This window comes from Dendrobates tinctorius, unplaced genomic scaffold (assembly GCF_039654945.1).
Source record: "Dendrobates tinctorius isolate UK_male_01 unplaced genomic scaffold, ASM3965494v1 ptg000034l, whole genome shotgun sequence".
Classification (NCBI taxonomy): Eukaryota; Metazoa; Chordata; class Amphibia; order Anura; family Dendrobatidae; genus Dendrobates; species Dendrobates tinctorius.
The window spans coordinates 17,664,002-17,684,603 of record NW_027361702.1 but is presented as its reverse complement, the minus strand read 5'-3'; the positions used below and the strand labels follow the sequence as shown (position 1 = coordinate 17,684,603).

Below are 20,602 nucleotides of genomic sequence, written 5' to 3'. Positions count from 1 at the left end.
ATTTGGATCTTTGCATTTATGTCAGCTTGTGACATTTCCTAGCACCTTCATCAAAGAACTGCCTCCAACGTGACAAGTAAAAAAAGGTGAGCTGAATATATTCATCTTTGGCCACTGACGAGAGGAGTGAGCTGAGGGGAAAAAAACAGAGGGGGAATAGCAATGACAGAACCAGATACGCAAACATAGTCAGGGATAACCATCTCGGATTCCAGGAGGATAGACAGAAGTGATGGGCATAGAGTAGTCAGGGGGGCCTAAGTTAGGTCAGAGTGGGAATCCAGTGCTTAAAGATTGCTAATACTGTAATACTTTCTCATCTAACCATCCAGCAGCGACCCTTCAGCAGAGCTCCCGGTCTCTGTTTCCATGAGAACTAAACATGACCAATGCAAAAACTTAGTGGTGACAGTAATCATGTGCCATACTATTCACATCAAGGGTGCCATTATTAAGCAGTGATGCCAGTAGTATGGCTCATGACCACTTTGCTGACTGATTGGATCCAGTTGGATGAACACATACAGTAGGTGGGATTCTCTTCTGGAGTAAATCAATTCTTCAGAAATGATGATGAGAATAAAGTTTTTCATTCACAACGCGTTTCAACATCTTTAGCAAGTGAAAAAAATATTGACTGATTGTCTGCAGCAGTCACAAGATGTCTGCATGAAAACAAATATAGAGAGCTCTGCAGGGGAATCCACACTGAATCACTGCCAAAGAGAGAAAGTATTGATAAGTTCCTTAATTTACAGTATTGGAAATTTATTTTTCATGGTTTGTACTAGTTGGATAAGGCCTTGAATCCAGAACAATGGTTAAGGGACAAGCCATGTCAGAACCCAAGTGGACATGTTAGTATAAGTCCATGAGCCGGGCCAGATATCGGTACTACCCGGAGTGACTAATTCTCTTTGGTGTTTTTAGGTAGATGCATGTCTGTAGTTTATGTTTTGATATGATAGCCCTTGCACATCAGTAGCTTAACCCCTTCAGGCCTATTTGTACCCAAATGCCTAGGCCATTTTTTGTAAATCTGACCTGTCACTTCATGCGGTAATAACTTTGGGACGCTATCACCTACCCACGCCATTCTGAGACTGTTTTCTCGTGACATATTGTACTTCATGGTAGTGCTAATTGTGAGTCAATAGATTTTACCTTTCTGCATAAAAAATTACAAAATACACGAAAATTTGGGAAAAATTCGCTATTTTTGAACTTTGAAATTCTCTACTTTTTACAAAAATGCTGATACCCCCCATAACAGCTATTAGTTTACATTCTCCACTTGTCTACTTCACATTGGCATCATTGTGGAAATGAAATTTTATATTTTTCGGATGTGATAAGGCTCATAGTTTTATACGCAATTTTTAAAGTTTACGACTAAATTTCCCAAACCCATTTTTCCAAGGACCAAGTCAGTTCGGACGTCACTTTATGGGTCTTGTATAACAGAACCCACCCATACATTACCCCATTTTGCAAACTACACCCCTCAAGGTGTCCAAAACGGATTTTCAAAACTTTGTTAACCCCTTAGGTGTTGCACAGGAATTCAAGCAAAATGACAGTGAAATATCAAAATTTCAATTTTTTGGCAGATATTCCATTGTAATCCAATTTTACCTGCAACCCAGCAAGGGTTAACAGCAAACCCAAACCCAAAATTGGTTACCCCAATTCCGCAGTTTATAAAAACACCCCACATGTACACGTAAACTAAATTATGGGCGCGCAAGAGGGCTCAGCACAGAAGGAGAGCTAGGCGGTTTTTGGGATAATAGATTACACTGGAAGAAATCCAGTGGGCCATGTCGTATTGGAGAGACCCTGAGGTACCCCCAGAGTGGAAACCCCCAAAAGGTTACCGCATTTTGGAAACTACACCCCCTAAGGAATGTTTTAGGGGGTATAGTAACCACTTTGACCCAACAAGCGCTCCATTGGAGTTTCATGCACTTGGTTGAGGAAATTGAAAAGTACGTTTTTTACAGAAAAATGTCGCTTTAGGCCCACATTTTTCATTTTGAAAAGGGGGACCAGGAAAAAGTACACCCCACTTTTTATTCCCCATTGTCTCCCGAACACGGCAATACCACAAGTGTTGTCTAAAACCACAGTATTGGCGCACGGCAGGCTTTGTAAGCGAAGCTGCGGCAAAATTCACTGTAAGAAATCTATGGGGCCATGTCACATTAGGAGACACCCTGAGGTCCCGCTCAGTGGTCGATTTAGGGGAAATGCCAAAATGTCAATACAATGCATGTAGTATTTGTAAAAAAATTTAATCCAAGTTATGTAAATACACACTGAACATGTCATGGGCTTGTCCATACTAATGTGTGTGTGTGTGTGTGTGTGTGTGTGTGTGTGTGTGTGTGTGTGTGTGTAGGTGTGTGTGTGTGTGTGTGCCAAGGGTTTTAATGTTTTTCTTTGTGTTTGCAGGTGTTTACTGACATATCTAATGGCATGATGGAAGTACCAGCGAGGAAGAAATCACGGATCGACTGTATCATACACTGCTCTAATGATGACAGTGATGATCTGGCGTCCCTACAGGATTTGGACTCCTGGAAAACATTGCTTAGGGCTGCAGAGATCAGACAGCATGAATCCGTCCTGGAAGCAGCTAAGGGCCTTGAAGAACGAGAAATACCACACATACAATATCACCGTAAATGTCGTAGTCTCTTTACAATGAAGAAGTCACTGGATTCTATCCTTGCCAAGGGTGTCAATGTCAAAACAGCAAGCGAAATCCCCAGGAGGAGGCTACCGAGGTGTACCCCCAGTGATAGCAGGGTGTATGCCAAAGTATGTATGTTCTGCGAGAAGTCAAGCAAGTATCTCAAAGGAGAAAAAACAAGGGAGCCAATCGTCCAGTGTGTTGCGCTACGAGCAGATGAGACGATCCGCAGAGCAGCGATAAGGAAAGGCACACAGAGAATCCTTGGTTTACTTAGCAGAGACCTTGTTGCTTCAGAGGGGAACTACCACAAGTCGTGCTACAAACTATTCACAAAAGATGATTCCCAAGTGGCCTGCAGGTCTGGTGCAGCAGAAAATCAGGAAGAAATCAAGGAAGTACGCTACGGAGAGGCAGAGAGAGAAGCCCTTGAGGAACTCTTCTTGTATATAAGGACTGAATTGTTCCCAAACCCAGAAGTACTGCCTATGATAAACCTCACATCTAGGCTTCAGAGATGCATGATGTCCCGTGGTATCATCAAACTGAAACCATCGACAAAGAAACATGTTCGCCGAAAACTTGAAACAGAGTTTGGTGAATCACTCCGCTTTCTCTCCGATGAGAAAGGTAAGCTTCTAGTCTATCCATATAGCCTATCAATGGACGACCTTGCCCAGCAAGCACACAGCATGACAAAAGATCTGCAAGAAGCAAGAGCCGCTAACTCTGGAGATGTCGTAACCAAAGCAGCAATGCAGCTGAGGAATGAGATCAAGAAGCAAGATGTGAGTCAGCCATGGCCTCCCGATACAAATCAGAATGTCGTTCCTGCATTAGTCACTCAATTCCTGCAAACCCTGCTTACAGGAGATTGTGAGTGCCAAACTCCCTCTGAAAGAGCTCAACGTCTTGCCACATCCTTCAGCAGTGACTTGGTTTTTGCTGTTACCAATGGAAAGACAAAGCCACCCAAGCACGTACTGCTGTCCTTTGCAATTAAGTCTTTGACCGGCAATACAGAACTGGTTCGAACTCTGAATCGTCTTGGCCACTGTGTGTCATATTCAACAGCTGAGGAGATCGATACAGCCCTTTGTATCCAGAAGTTGGAATGTTCAACGGATGACAACCCAATGCCAGCAAATATCTACCCTGGTGTGTTCACAACCTTGGCCTGGGATATCATTGACAGACTTGAGCAGACACTAAGTGGAGCAGGTACATCTCATAGAGTCAATGGCATCGCTGTTCAGTCCAATGTTGCATGCTCTGTGACAAAAGTCCTGCCAGATGTAACCAAGTTGAAGAAAAGAAGCATAATTCCGACAGAATTAATGCTACCAATATACAATGTTGGGCGGCGGGGAGGGCCACCCAGGATTGAGACTGCGAATGTTAACACTACCGAGGAGGTCCAGGATTCAAAAACCAAGAACCATATCTGGCTTCTGGCTAGAATGTCAGACCATGAGGATCAGACCATTAGCAGTTGGACTGGGTTCAACATCCAAATCCGCAGCGACATTGTAGTGGCCCAGGACACTGTAAGCTACCTGCCCACTATCAATGCTCCTGCAACAGCCATGTCCACTGTGAATGAAGTCTTGGAGCAAACACATGCCATCATGCAGACCCTGAAGCTTAACAGAATTGTGTGCGTGTTTGATCAAGCACTCTATGCCAAAGCTGCCGAGGTTATCTGGAAACAGGAGAAGTTCAAGAACATTATAATTAGAATGGGTGTCTTCCACACAATCTGTAATCTCCTCTCCATCATAGGTAAGAGATTTCAGGATGCAGGCCTTAGAGATCTGTGTGTTGAATCCGGTGTCATCGCTGAAGTATCAGTGTCTGGAGTGATGGACGGCCGGAGGTACAGCAGAGCAGTGAGACTACACAAGCTGGTCTATGAAGCACTTATGAGGCTTGCATGGAAAAACTTCCTTCCATGGCTAGAAGAAAACCATGCAAGGGACCTTCACCATCTGGATGAAACACTGAAGAACATCACAAACTTTCGCATCAGTGTGTCGCAGGGATCCTTCGAAAAGTTCTTGGATAATGAATCTTGCACGCTTACCCTGAAGCTCTTTCAAGTTTATCTTGAGACCTTCAGAAATGAACAACTCTCAGCATTCTGGATGTCATACTTGGACATGGTTGAGACCATGCTAGCCCTGGTTCGAGCTTCAAGAGAAGGCAACTGGATGCTTCACCTAGGAGCAATCCGACAGATGATACCGTGGTGTTTTGCCTATGACAAGGTCAACTATGCCCGATACCTAACCTATTACTATGCTACGATGTCTCGGCTGCCCATAGACCACCCAGAGGTCCATGAATACTTCATGAAAGGTGGCTTTTCGGTCCAGATCGGTAGCAAGAATCCTTTTGGACGGATTCCTGTGGACCAGACCATCGAAGAAACAATCAACAAAGACACCCAGACACCAGGGGGCACAAAAGGCTTCAGCCTCAAAGTTGGAGCTGTCGCCAGATTCTACCTGACATCGGAGTACCACAGCATGTACTTGAGGCAGCTGAGGGCCCTAGTAGGCCAACAATATACTGACTTCAGTCATTCAGACCTACAGGTGTCCAGGATTAGAAGAGATGAAGCCGATGTCTGATCTTTTGTTGAACTGCTGGAGACTGGTTGGTTGAACCCCTTCAACAAAGAGCATAATGGTGAACTTATCAGTTTATCAACAGCGACTGCAGCACCACCAGATGTAGCCAAAGACCTTCTAGGGGCATACAGTATAGGAGAGGATGCATATCACACATTCAAGGATGAGCGTTTGGGTACCGATACGCCAACTACACTGTTTCATGACAAGATGACGAAGAACAATCTTAAAACGTTCTCTAACAACAGAATGAAGACACACAGACAAGGCCTTGGCAAGGAGGTAATTTTGAAGGCTGACAGGAACCTATTTGGCCAGATGATACTTGTAGCTGAGAACAGAAAGCTACAAATGAGTGATGTCTTGACTCATCCCCTGGGGCCATTGCCATGGGCACTTGCCAACGGTGATGGGTCTATCCGCAAGACCAACAAGGCTGCCCTAGCAAGGGAGTTGGAGAGGAATGCTCCTCCTGCAGAGGTGATCCCTGAGCCCTCTGCAACCATTATTGATGGGATGAGCCTGGTTCAGAAACTGAAGGGAAACGATGCAACATTTGCCCAGCTAGCAGGCACAGCAATGAGTCGCGCTATCCATGAGGGTGCTAAGAGCAAGCGCATTGATATTGTCTTTGACGTCTACAAGGAGACATCCATCAAAGATACAGAAAGAGTCAACAGATATGAAGGCACAGGGATCCATTTCAAGAACATTCAACATGGGCACAACATCCAGCAGTGGAGAAAGCTACTAAGTAATTCCTCCAACAAGGCAAGTCTCATAAAGTTTCTGGTAGAAGAATGGAAGGCGAAACACCACAGGGAGAAGCTTGAGGAGAAGGAGATGTATGTCACATGTGAGCAGCTCTGCTTTAAGATCACCAAAGAACAGTGGGAAGAGGCTGCTGACCTTAAGTCAAGTCAAGTCAAGAAGAAGCAGACACACGCCTCCTTCTCCATGCTCTTCATGCAGCAGAATCTGGTTACAAGTCTGTCATCATCACTTCAGAGGATACTGATGTCATGGTCCTGTGTCTGGGCATGTGCCACAAAATCCTATCCCACCTGTTCCAGAAATGCGGTACACAGAACCGGACAAGATTCCTGGATATCACCACTCTGAGCAGAACATTGGGAGGCAGCGTGTGTGATTCATTGATTGGTATGCATGCATTTACAGGCTGTGACACAGTCAGTGCATTCGCTGGCCGTGGGAAGATGACGACACTCAAGCAGTTGAAGATGAACAAGACATACCAGGATGCCTTTCAGGAAGTTGGTCGTTCATGGGAAGTGTCTCCCGAACTCTTTGAGAAGTTACAGGAAATCACCTGCCACATGTACCTGCCAACTACCCAAACAACTGAGGTAAACAGGCTCCGGTATCAGCTGTTCTGTGCCAGATGTGGAGTGGTAGAGTCAAGTCAACTCCCTCCTTGCCAAGACTGCCTTTTCATGCATGCACTGCGTGCAAACTACCAGGCTGCGATCTGGAGGAGAAGTCTGCAGAGCCAGCCATTTGTTGCAAACCCAACAGACTGCGGTTGGATGATAGATAATGACGGAAAGCTTGTTGTCAAGTGGATGCGAGGGGCACCAGCACCAGAACTATTATCCAGCTACTGTCCTGCAAGTGTGTGCGGTCATGCGAACTTCCTCAGTGTACTTGCCTCAGCAATGGCCTGAAGTGCACAGACATGTGCAGGTTACAGACATGCCAGAACAAGGGTATTGAAGACGAGCCAGTAGAACAACAGTCAGATTCAGAGTCTGATGTTGAAGATATTATGGAGTAACGTTATATAATTATACATACACACACAATATATATATATATACACACACACACACCTACACACACACACATTAGTATGGACAAGCCCATGACATGTTCAGTGTGTATTTACATAACTTGGATTAAATTTTGTTACAAATACTACATGCATTGTATTGACATTTTGGCATTTCCCCTAAATCGACCTTTAATCATTATTTTTTGGAAATATAGGTAGGATCTATTCAAAAGGTGAAAAATACCACTAACCCCTTCGCGCCGGCCGCCGTAGCGGTACGGCGAATCGTACCCGGATCATATGCCGGGCGATCGCCGCGGGTCGGGAGCCGGTTCCCGGTGCAAAGTGGTTATTGTACCTCCTAAAACATTCCTTAGGGGGTGTAGTTTCAAAAATGGGGTCACTTTTTTGGGATTTCCACTGTGCGGGACCTCAGGGTGTCTCCAAATGTGACATGGCCCCATAGATTTCTTACAGTGAATTTTGCCGCAGCTTCGCTTACGAAGCCTGCCGTGCGCCAATACTGTGGTTTTAGACAACACTTGTGGTATTTCCGTGTTCGGGAGACAATGGGGAATAAAAAGTGGGGTGTACTTTTTCCTGGTCCCCCTTTTCAAAATGAAAAATGTGGGCCTAAAGCGACATTTTTCTGTAAAAAACGTACTTTTCAATTTCCTCAACCAAGTGCATGAAACTCCAATGGAGCGCTTGTTGGGTCAAAGTGGTTACTATACTCCCTAAAACATTCCTTAGGGGGTGTAGTTTCCAAAATGCGGTAACCTTTTGGGGGTTTCCATTCTGGGGGTACCTCAGGGTCTCTCCAATACGACATGGCCCACTGGATTTCTTCCAGTGTAATCTATTATCCCAAAAACCGCCTAGCTCTCCTTCTGTGCTGAGCCCTCTTGCGCGCCCATAATTTAGTTTACGTGTACATGTGGGGTGTTTCTATAAACTGCGGAATTGGGGTAACCAATTTTGGGTTTGGGTTTGCTGTTAACCCTTGCTGGGTTGCAGGTAAAATTGGATTACAATGGAATATCTGCCAAAAAATTTAAATTTTGATATTTCACTGTCATTTTGCTTGAATTCCTGTGCAACACCTAAGGGGTTAACAAAGTTTTGAAAATCCGTTTTGGACACCTTGAGGGGTGTAGTTTGCAAAATGGGGTAATGTATGGGTGGGTTCTGTTATACAAGACCCATAAAGTGACGTCCGAACTGACTTGGTCCTTGGAAAAATGGGTTTGGGAAATTTAGTCGTAAACTTTAAAAATTGCGTGTAAAACTATGAGCCTTATCACATCCGAAAAATATAAAATTTCATTTCCAAAATGATGCCAATGTGAAGTAGACATGTGGAGAATGTAAACTAATAACTGTTATGGGGGGTATCAGCATTTTTGTAAAAAGTAGAGAATTTCAAAGTTCAAAAATAGCGAATTTTTCCCAAATTTTCGTGTATTTTGTAATTTTTTATGCAGAAAGGTAAAATCTATTGACTCACAATTAGCACTACCATGAAGTACAATATGTCATGAGAAAACAATCTCAGAATGGCGTGGGTAGGTGATAGCGTCCCAAAGTTATTACCGCATGAAGTGACAGGTCAGATTTACAAAAAATGGCCTAGGCATTTGGGTACAAATAGGCCTGAAGGGGTTAAGCTACTGATGTGCAAGGGCTATCATATCAAAACATAAACTACAGACATGCATCTACCTAAAAACACCAAAGAGAATTAGTCACTCCGGGTGGTACCGATATCATCAAAATTGGCTCTTGGCTCATGGACTATATGGATCAAACAGCTGAGAACCTAGAACCAAAACATTTTTCAAGATATTAAAAGTAGGATTTTTTTGTCATTCTATTTTCTTTTACAATTTAATTATTTTAATATTTTCAATGAGAGCTCTACTTTCTTTTCTTAGTCAAAAGATTGTCCAAATTTAGAAACGGATTTGCCCAAGACTTACGGTATATATTTATTGAAATAGGAATGAGTTGTCCCCACCCAAGGGCAAGAATGCTGCTATGTTTGTGTAGGGAAGGTGACCTGACGGACGGACAGACTTGTCAGAATAGAGAAAGGAAGGTTTGCACAGTTTAGACAGGTGTCAGTTACTACAGTAGGGAAACAGCTGAGAAAGTGTAGTGGACGTGCAGTACCTTGGGTTGACCATTAGAGGGCAGGGAGGAGTGTGAGCAAAGGACTAGCCATCAGCTTAGGGCTTAGGAAACCGTTGGTCATGGGGGCGGAGTTACAGGGAACCGGGAATGATATAAATTTGACAGGAGGGTTCCAGAAAGTTCCAGTCCTCAGGGGGAGCTCCAGTGACAGGAGGACTACGACAGTTTGTGCACTGTGAGGAAAACCAGACCAGGGGGACTGAGGTGAAAGGAAGTCAGGGGGGTGGTCCTGACAGGAAGAACCGCAGTATAGACGAGGCTCTGGGTGTAGGACACCGTATTTGGAACAACAAAACTGACCAGTAAAGTGCTGATGGTGTACGGGCCCAAGACGGCCACAGTGACTGAGCTGACAGGATCGTCACAGAGTGAAAAAGGGGCGGTACGTATAAATACGTCCCTGGTGTAAAGTACGGTGTGTGAAGTGGCCCTGGACACGGAGGGCCGTGAGAAAGATATTGCGGTGTGCTGTCAGGGCCGTCAGACGGATGGTGGAAAATAAACTTGGACCTGTTGCACCCAAAACTTGCCTCTATCTTGTGTCTGTACGTCACTGCGCGGTATATAGAGGGACCACCCCCCAGCCCGGCCCACGACTCTACATTTGAACAAGAGCAAACTCATTTTTTAATCATAAACTACCACTTTAAAATTTCAGATAAAACCCAATAAACTAGCATAAATGCAAAATTATTGTAGAAAGAAGGAATGAAATTGCCTCACTCATAAAAGTTGCGAAGACTTTATTCCAAATTAGTAGTCTAAGGGGTAACGTTTCTTCTTGTGGAGAGCAACAAGCCAAGCCTGGCGTGTCAGGGTGAGGCGACTTAAAAGCCATGCATGCTCCTCTGACAAATTAATTATGCAAATTGTCCCTTCAGAGAGAAAGCAGACAATAACTCTAGCACTACCTTTTGAAAACAGAAATTCTAAAGGCCAATATTGATTCTCTAAAGAGCCTTGCAATATGACTTATAAAAGCCTAACCAGAATCTCAATTTGAAGACGTGCTTCAGGGTTTTCCCCCCTCATCAGTGCAAAGTATGAGATTCTAGCTTGGTTTTTGTCCTAAGTCACATTGCAAGACTCGTTAAAGAGTCTATATTGGCTTTTAGGATCACTGCTTCCAATAGTTGATGCTTAAGTTCTAGATCTTTTCCTCTCTGAAGAGACAATTTGTATATTCCAAATTAGTAAAATGACAGTGGGGTAGCATATGGCATGCTTCAGTGTGTGGACAACAGACATTTCAACCTAAGCTGGTGCTTCTTCCTGGTCCCAACAGGACCAGGTTGGGACCAGGAAGAAACGACACATGGTCCAAAATGGCTGTTGTCCACACATTTAAGCATGCCATATTCTACCCCACTGTCATTTTACTAATTTGGAATAAAGTCTTCTGAACTTATTTACACTGGTTCATGACTTCATTCTACAATAATTCTAAACTCTGCATAAATTGGCTGAGCCCCATCCTTATGTATGCAGAATAATGTTTCTGTTGAGTGCCGGTATTAACCCTTCAACTTGAACTAATATAAATGCAACAAACTATTTAAAGCTTAACATTAAATATGATGTAAATATTATTTTGAATATCAAGTTCTCTTTTAGGAAGATCTTAGATAAAGAAAAAGATGTTTTCTAGGAAAGGAAATCTTATGTTCACAGTGGACGTACAAGAATGTTTCATCCTTAGAAATGAGAGGAACATACCTGAGAAACATCTGGATGCGTTCTGAGGGCATCTGAGAAAGCTAATTGGCAATGGTTTTCTTTCAGCCTTGAACTTCCACCTGTACTACACTTTCTTATGAGGAAGACTGCAACTGGGAATTCAGTGAAATCACCTAGAACCACTAGCTTAAGCAAAATTCAGTTCCTTCTTTGGCCAAATAGGTTTTCCTTTATTAGACAGTGTTCTTCATATTCCTCATAGATGTGCTCTGACCCAGGGAGCATTTCAGCTTAGTCAGCATTACCGTCTGTACAGCTGACATTCCAGATGTAGAAACAGTTCCAGGATAGCAAAAACACAAAGTAATAACAAAGGAAAAATGCAATGTGCTCAAATGACAGATATTATAGTGATCGACCCTGGAGAATCTTTACGTCTGTTGCCTTAAAGTAAATCAAGTAGGAAACGCAAAGAAACATATGGTGCACATGAGATATTATATTTATTTATTTTACTCACTTAAATATCACCAACATATTCCACAGCCTTTTACAGATATTATTATCACTGTCCCCATTGGGGCTCACAATATAAGTTCCCTATCAGTAGGTTTTCGGACTGTGGGAGGAAACTGGAGAACCCAGAGGAAACTCACGCAAACACCGGGAGAACATACAATGTTATACAATGCTGACCTTGGGGTTGGATTTGAACACAGGACCTTAGGGCAGTATATAGACATATATATATATACATACACAGTGAGCGAAATAAGTATTGAACACGTCACCATTTCTAAGTAAATATATTTCTAAAGCTGCTATTCCCATGAAATTCTCTCCAGATGTTGGTAACAACCCATCCAATCCACATAGGGAAAGAAATCAAACCATAGCTGTCCATAAATTAAGTTATGTGTAATAATGAGAAGGTATTGAACACATGAAAAAGGGAGGTGATAAAAGCCATGCAAAGTCTTGACAACAGCCGAAATTCATCAGTAATTAGAAAGCAATCCTGACACTTAGTGAAAAATAATATCAGCTGGTTCAAATGATGGTTTATAAAAAAGTGTCTCAATACCAAGGAGCCATCCAACATCTCATGATGAGTAAAACCAGTGAACTGTTTCAAGACGTTTGCAACCTTATTGTTGCAAAACATACTGGAGTCATTGGTTACAGAAAGATAACAATGTCCCTGCATGGATTGGATGGGTTGTTGCAGACATTTGGTGAGAATTTCATGTCAATAGCACCATTGGAAATGTGTTACTTAGAAAATTGGTGACGTATTCAATACGTATTTCACCCACTGTTTATGTATATGTGCATTGTCATGAACATCTCTGCCGGTTTTAATGCATCCCATGATTTTATTTACTTTGGCAGCAGTTGCCTGTCACTGGTCACTAAAGTTGAGTTAGTTGTCCACCCGTACTCCCAAGTCTTTTTTAGCTACAGTTTTACATAGTGTTTTGCCATTTAGTTCATAATTATACATTTTATTTCTTCAGTTCCAGTGCATAACCTAACATTTATCTACACCCAACTTCAATTGCCATTTCTCAGTCCAAGCCTCCAGATTCCAAAAATCTTTGTGTAGCATTAAATTATCCTCCACTGCATTTATTACCTTGGAAAGTTTAGTATCATCTGCAAATATTGAAATTCTACTATATATGAATTCTACAAGTTCATTAATAAATACAGTGGGGAAAAAAAGTATTTAGTCAGTCAGCAATAGTGCAAGTTCCACCACTTAAAAAGATGAGAGGCGTCTGTAATTTACATCATAGGTAGACCTCAACTATGGGAGACAAACTGAGAAAAAAAAATCCAGAAAATCACATTGTCTGTTTTTTTTTCATTTTATTTGCATATTATGGTGGAAAATAAGTATTTGGTCAGAAACAAGCAATCAAGATTTCTGGCTCTCACAGACCTGTAACTTCTTCTTTAAGAGTCTCCTCTTTCCTCCACTCATTACCAGTAGTAATGGCACCTGTTTAAACTTGTTATCAGTATAAAAAGACACCTGTGCACACCCTCAAACAGTCTGACTCCAAACTCCACTATGGTGAAGACCAAAGAGCTGTCAAAGGACACCAGAAACAAAATTGTAGCCCTGCACCAGGCTGGGAAGACTGAATCTGCAATAGCCAACCAGCTTGGAGTGAAGAAATCAACTGTGGGAGCAATAATTAGAAAATGGAAGACATACAAGACCACTGATAATCTCCCTCGATCTGGTGCTCCACGCAAAATCCCACCCCGTGGGGTCAGAATGATCACAAGAACGGTGAGCAAAAATCCCAGAACCACACGGGGGGACCTAGTGAATGAACTGCAGAGAGCTGGGACCAATGTAACAAGGCCTACCATAAGTAACACACTACGCCACCATGGACTCAGATCCTGCAGTGCCAGACGTGTCCCACTGCTTAAGCCTGTACATGTCCGGGCCCGTCTGAAGTTTGCTAGAGAGCATTTGGATGATCCAGAGGAGTTTTGGGAGAATGTCCTATGGTCTGATGAAACCAAACTGGAACTGTTTGGTAGAAACACAACTTGTCGTGTTTGGAGGAAAAAGAATACTGAGTTGCATCCATCAAACACCATACCTACTGTAAAGCATGGTGGTGGAAACATCATGCTTTGGGGCTGTTTCTCTGCAAAGGGGCCAGGACGACTGATCCAGGTACATGAAAGAATGAATGGGGCCATGTATCGTGAGATTTTGAGTGCAAACCTCCTTCCATCAGCAAGGGCATTGAAGATGAAACGTGGCTGGGTCTTTCAACATGACAATGATCCAAAGCACACCGCCAGGGCAACGAAGGAGTGGCTTCGTAAGAAGCATTTCAAGGTCCTGGAGTGGCCTAGCCAGTCTCCAGATCTCAACCCTATAGAAAACCTTTGGAGGGAGTTGAAAGTCCGTGTTGCCAAGCGAAAAGCCAAAAACATCACTGCTCTAGAGGAGATCTGCATGGAGGAATGGGCCAACATACCAACAACAGTGTGTGGCAACCTTGTGAAGACTTACAGAAAACGTTTGACCTCTGTCATTGCCAACAAAGGATATATCACAAAGTATTGAGATGAAATTTTGTTTCTGACCAAATACTTATTTTCCACCATAATATGCAAATAAAATGAAAAAAAAACAGACAATGTGATTTTCTGGATTTTTTTTTCTCAGTTTGTCTCCCATAGTTGAGGTCTACCTATGATGTAAATTACAGACGCCTCTCATCTTTTTAAGTGGTGGAACTTGCACTATTGCTGACTGACTAAATACTTTTTTTCCCCACTGTATGTTAAAAAAAAAGAAAGACCAATATTGACCCCTGTGTTACCCCATTGTTAACTGTGACCCAATCTTTGTGTTGTGTTCCATTAATAACCACCTTCTGTTTCCTATCACTGAGCCGATTCCCCTAGTCCCGTTGCTCTAATTTTATGTAATAATAAACTTCTATGTGGCCCAGTATTATTATGGTCTAGTCTGGAACTTACCTACCTCCTCATAAAAACTGATCAGATTAATTTGACAGGACAAGTCATTTTTTCATCCTCTTCTTCCAAGATCTATAACTTTCTTATCTTTTGACTTCTATAGATATCCAAAGGTTTGTTTTTTGGTGAGATGAGTTGTAACTTTAAAGGGCCTCAGCTGGCCCTTTACTGCCATTGGTAACCCATTGGTGCCTCACATACTAGGTGTCTGGTGGAAGCTGGTGCTCACTTCTACCATCAATGATGTCATGAAGTGCCACCCCCAGAAATTGACAGCTTCATCTAATTTGTTAATAGCAGTGATCATAGCTTCATATACTGTTGCTAGACACAAATGTAACATATCTGGTATCTGTCACATATGGAGGGGAATGAGCTCCTGACCTACCTAAAAAATTGTGGACCCCAGTGCAGGGCATAACGTTATGCTGATATGCTCAAAGGCATTATTAAAGAAATACACAGATAACTGTTGGATAACAGCTATCTCTTCCATCTCCTCCATATACACATAGGCGCAGCTGAGCAGTGCTGTGTTCCATATTGGAAGAGTGGAGCAAGCCATTTCCAGAATCCTGTGGCAGTGGCTTATCTGCCAGCAGAAAAAAAGGATTGGGCAATTAATTTCCAATGCCCGATCCTTATATCCCCGATTTATTCTGTAACACAGCTATCTTGGGAACAAGGACTCTTGTAAATGGAGATGCAGCTGTTAATGCACAAGTCTTTACGTTCACTTGAATGGCATTTCTGAAAATGGACGAACAAGTATTCTTAGCTATTTATGGGGCTCCCTGTTTTGTAACGGATTCAAATGGATTGTAATGAATAAGAAAATGCTCACACAAGAATTGAATTTACTTAAATTGATTTACTTATTAAATGATAAGATTAAATAATAGACAGTATAAACAATAAATATGCACGTGAATTTAACATACATTACATTATTCAGGTAGAATTCAATCTGTGTCCTTCTCTCATCTCTGTGTCCTCTCTCGTCTGTCACATCTCTCCTCTGCCCTCTGTGTGTCCCCTCCCTGTATATCTGTGTGCTCTTTTATGTGTATAAACGTCTTTGATGTATGTGTACTGGACAAGACTGCCTCCAATTAGGATAAACATCTACTGGGCAAAGGTCCTTTTGTTAAGGCCCCGTCACACACAGCAGTATCGCCAGCGAGATCGCTGATTTTGTGACGCCACAGCGATCTCGCCAGCGATATCGCTGTGTGTGACATGGATCAGCGACCGGCCCCCCTGCCGGGTATTGCTGATCGTGCAGGATCGTTCTTGGCCGTTTTTTGATCGTTGGTCTCCCGCTGGCCAGCACGCATCACTGCATGTGGCAGCGGGAGAGCAACGACCAGCAATGCTGCACGCTGGTTTCCAATGTAAACAGCGGATATCTGGAAGCCGCGCGGCTATTAAGGCCCTGTTACACACAGCGATCTCGCTGGCGAGATCGCTGATTTTGTGACACATCAGCGATCTCTCCAGCGATATCGCTGTGTGTGACATCCAGCAGCGACCGCCCCCCCCACCAGGTATCGCTGATCGTGCTGGATCGTCCTGGGCCATTTTTCATCGCTGGTCTCCCGCTGGCCAGCACGCATCGCTGCATGTGGCAGCGGGAGCCAGCGATCAGCGACGCTGCACGCTGGTATCCAACGTAAACATCGGGTTTCTAAGAGCCGCGCGGCTCTTAGAAACCCGATGTTTACCTTGGAAACCAGCATCATGCTGGTATCCAACGTAAACAGCGGGTTTCTAAGAGCCGCGCGGCTCTTAGAAATCCACTGTTTATGTTGGATACCAGCGTGACGCCATGCGGCTCTTAGAAACCCGATGTTTACGTTGGATACCAGCTTGCTCGCTGGTCCTGATCGCTGGAGAAGCTGTCTATGTGACAGGCTGATTGCTGGTGAGCTAACGATGTCCCAGCGATCCCATCATGTCGGATCGTTGGTGGGATCGCTGGGACATCGTTATGTGTAACGGGGCCCTAAGAAGATGAATATAAATGACCTGATAATTTGCATTCCTTTGGAAGATAAGTGTTAAGGTAATAAAAACAGTTATTTGCCTTCTTTGGACTGTTTGACCATATGTTTGAACAAGTTTCAATGAACCTCTGGGAACTTCCATGGAAGTGAGAATATATATATATGTTCAGTATAACTGATTGAAACCATATCAAAAATTAGTAAAATAATTAATTGGAGTGTTGAAACCATTAAAATTAACTCGTACTATACACTACCATGGAAGCAAACACATAGAAATGTGCATGTGTAGGCTCCTCTCCATTTATGTGGATGCCGGATGAACATCATTCTCAAAATCTATTGGGCATCCATTGGACATTTTTAAAATATCCATGTAATATCTTGTAGGTATGCAATAAATTTTCATGATGAGAATCCCCCTTTAACTTTATGCAAGCCTCGTCATAGCCATTAATAAGTACATTTCCTACTTTCAAGTGTCTCACCACAGTATTTGCAGTACAGGCTTCAACTGCTGCATAGTCCAACTTTAAGAATTTGTATCTAAGACGTTGGCCAAGGACTTAATTTCTAAAATGTTGCCCAGAGTCACCCTTTAAATTTGTCAGGGAGTCAATGTATTTCTTGATTGTTCTCTAGGATCACTTTGTCTTCTGCTAAATTCAAGAGATATCCTTCTTGAGCATTATTAGCACCTGTCACCACCAGTTGTACCACTTTTTTCTTTTTAACCAATTACCCCTACATTGATTTCCTTTGATGTCTTTGCCGCCTAATATAGCGCTATATGCCGTTGTATTTGTGGAAAAGTTCTGTTGCACAATCCATCTTATGTGATATTTCATTACTAAGGTCACTATCTTCTACGCAATCAGATTGATGGTTGGAGATACATTGGAATAATTTTCTGCTTCCTCTTCTTGGCAGTTGCGTTCATTATTCTTGCGAGGATACTGACTGTCAAGAGTTAAAGATCGAAAATGCCATGCTGAACTATACAAATGGACTCTACAATGGGGCACAGTGTGAGGTGACCTGTCACATTGGTCATAGGCTGAAAATACACCGGAATCACCGGCAAGACGCCATCCTAAAATCTCAGGTTCGTAGAGAAGCTTTTTTTATGTGCATATTAGATAGATTTTATGTTTTTATCAATTGTGGTGCTGTAATTTGCTCAAAACATTTTTTCGGCTTCAGAGTGGCATAACATGGGTGCATTTTTGGTGCGTATATTCTGGCCATAAATTTCAGTTCAACCTCACGTCTATTGACTGAAACCAAGAGCACCACCATCATAGGTCAATATCGAGCTGCTAGTTCGATTAATAGGCTTCATGTAATACTGCATGTACAGTATGATGTTAATGAATATCTCTACTTTGTTGTAGAAGGGTCATGTAGTCATGTATGGCTCTATAGTCAGGAGGACACAAGAGAGCTGACATAATTCTAGGAAGACAACACATGCATGCTATGGTCTGCTGCCTTGTATGCTATGACCAGTTTAAACAAACACACGACATCAGGCTTGTAGACCATAACCTTGTCAGCTACTGCCTGTGGTAGAGAATTTGTATTCCAATTGAAACACCAGAAGTTGACCTGAAATATTCTGGGCTTCTGAGAGCCTTAACCTTCCTCAGTATCTACATATACTTTGGTAATTTCTGCCACCCCATCCCTAATTTAAGTTTGACTTACCGTAGTGAAGTCTTGTTGACTCATTTATTTTACAACCTGTCTCTTGTCAGTCCATTTTTTTGTGGCATCCAGATATTATATGCTGCCCTGGTCCACCATATACTCCGATCCCCCTCAGCAGCCAGTCTTCATTTCTGTTCTTGGCAATCTTGGCAAAGGCATTCTGGCTGCCCCTGGCACTTTACAAGGTGACGTTGTGGCACCACACGTCATGACACCTCATGAGTCCTAGTGACTAACGCTCGCGGGATGTTGGTGAGACTCGTATGTGGCTTTGTAGACACTACTATTGCTACAGTATCCATCTATGCTAAAGTAAAAATTCACTTATACCCATTGTAGTGCAGTAACACCACCTCTAGTAGGTCAATGATTTAACCATTTTTAATAGTCTAAAAATCCAAAACGAAATAAGCCTGTGAACCAAGCTTGTGAAATCCATGGCTAAGGGGTGAAGCACACATGTTCTCCAAATCATTCTAATAAAAGCACTGCTAGTCACATACAGTTTAGCTTATTACAGTTTTGAACAAAAATCTTGGAACAAACTTTTTAAAATTTTGCTAAAGAGAACCTCTTATCATGATGTTACACCCCCAAACTATTGGCATGTGTACAAAGGAGCTTTAAATCCTTAAATTTCTTGTAGAAATCTGTTTTTATATTTTAGAGAAATCCTTTGTTGAAACTACAATGAGCTGCAAGTGCAGTGGGCGGGCACAATGCACTGGCAGCTCTTTTGCCTTACTCCCACTTTCCCACACACTGACTTTCTCCTTTCTCTGACTGACAGGTCGCTAAAACCATGCCATAAGTTTGGGGTATAAAATTCTGATGACAGGTTCCCCTTTAAGGAAATCTATCATCAGATTTTGTTATGTAATCGGAAAGTGGCATGATTTAGTGGTTGAGATCCTGATTCCAGCGATGTATCACTTAGTTGGTAGGTGCAGCAGTTGTGATACAGTCACAGTTTTCTCTGCTGCAAATCTAGCTGAGCTCAGAATACTGAGCTATGTATAACCCCGCCCACATCACTGATTGGCAGATTTCTGTACACATTGACAGAAAACTGCTAATCAGTGCTGGGGGCTTGGTTGGACCAGGAGGCACATGACACTTAGTCCTGTAGTGATAATCTCCTGCTGCTAAAACACTGATTTTATTGAAACAGCAAAACACAGCCTAGTAAGTGACACATTGCTGGAACCAGGGTCTTTGCCCCTTCATTATGGAGGCTCTCAGATTACATATAAAAAAAGCTGATGAGAGATTCCCTTTAAACATGCTATCACCTATGATTTTAACATGGAGCTTTATCTATAATATTCCCTCTGACCAGAAAGCACTATTGTATTTGGCAAGGATTATTCTGAAAACAGTGCTTAGTAAATTAGGTACTGTGTGGTTATACATATTTTTTATTCCATTCACTTGTGATCAAGGTTTATCTGTATATATTAATCATGTAACCAAAATTTGTTGTTCCTTGGGGTTTTTTTCTTCCCACAATTCAGAGAAACCTGTTTCCAATGGCCAAAAAACTTATTTTCTAGTCAGTCTTTGTAGAACAACCTATACTGTTCTTAGTTTGTCACAGTTGTCGACCCATGTACCTATTCTGCTCTCTACTCTTGAGCCATGAAAACAAATGTTGTCAGTGGTGTTGTCCGGACGCTTATTTTATTTTTTTTAAACACTCCACATCGCATAGTGTAAAATAGTAAAAAAAAAATTCATGCTACCGATTCTTTACTGCTCCTGTCCACTTCCATGGTCTTCGTCAGATTTTTTTGTACTTCCTGCTCCATCTATACAGTCATGTGACAACAGAGAGGTTAGAGATTGGTCGCTAAAATGGACAGCAATTGACTGCTGTGATCACATGTCATTCCAATAGCAGAAGGAAGTACCGAGACCGGCAGAGAAGTCAAAAAGTGTTGGACCTGGAGCACCTGGGAACTCTTAGGCTAAGTTCACACGTAGCGAAACTCTCGCGGAAATTACCGCGAGAGTTCCGGAATTCCATTCCGCGGGAAAATCGCATTTTAAATTCACGCGGAAAAACTAGCATTTTGCAAGCGTAATTAGCTTGCAAAATGCTAGCGTTTTCCAAGCGATCTGTAGCATCGCTTGGAGAACTGATTGACAGGTTGGTCACACTCGTCAAACATAGTGTTTGACAAGTGTGACCAACTTTTTACTACTGAGGCCGCCTATGCAGCATCAGTAGTAAAAGATAAAATGTAAAAAATAATAAAAAAATAAAAAAAATGGTGTTATTCTTACCTTCCAACGTCCCGCACAGCCTTCCCGCCTCTCTCCACGCTCTCGTTCCCAGTAATCCTTTGCGAAAATGCCCGCGATGACGTCCGTTCTC

General features: G+C 42.5%; 1 protein-coding gene across 1 annotated transcript in view; it reads left to right on the top strand.

Annotated features, from left to right (window-relative positions):
* The window catches only part of PAPPA (pappalysin 1), a 482,150-nt gene that overhangs the window by 343,757 nt on the left and 117,791 nt on the right, over positions 1-20,602 (top strand). The window contains exon 14 of the mRNA XM_073573135.1: positions 17,446-17,620. Coding sequence (XP_073429236.1) covers positions 17,446-17,620 — 175 coding nt within the window. The remainder of the gene's footprint in view (positions 1-17,445; positions 17,621-20,602) is intronic.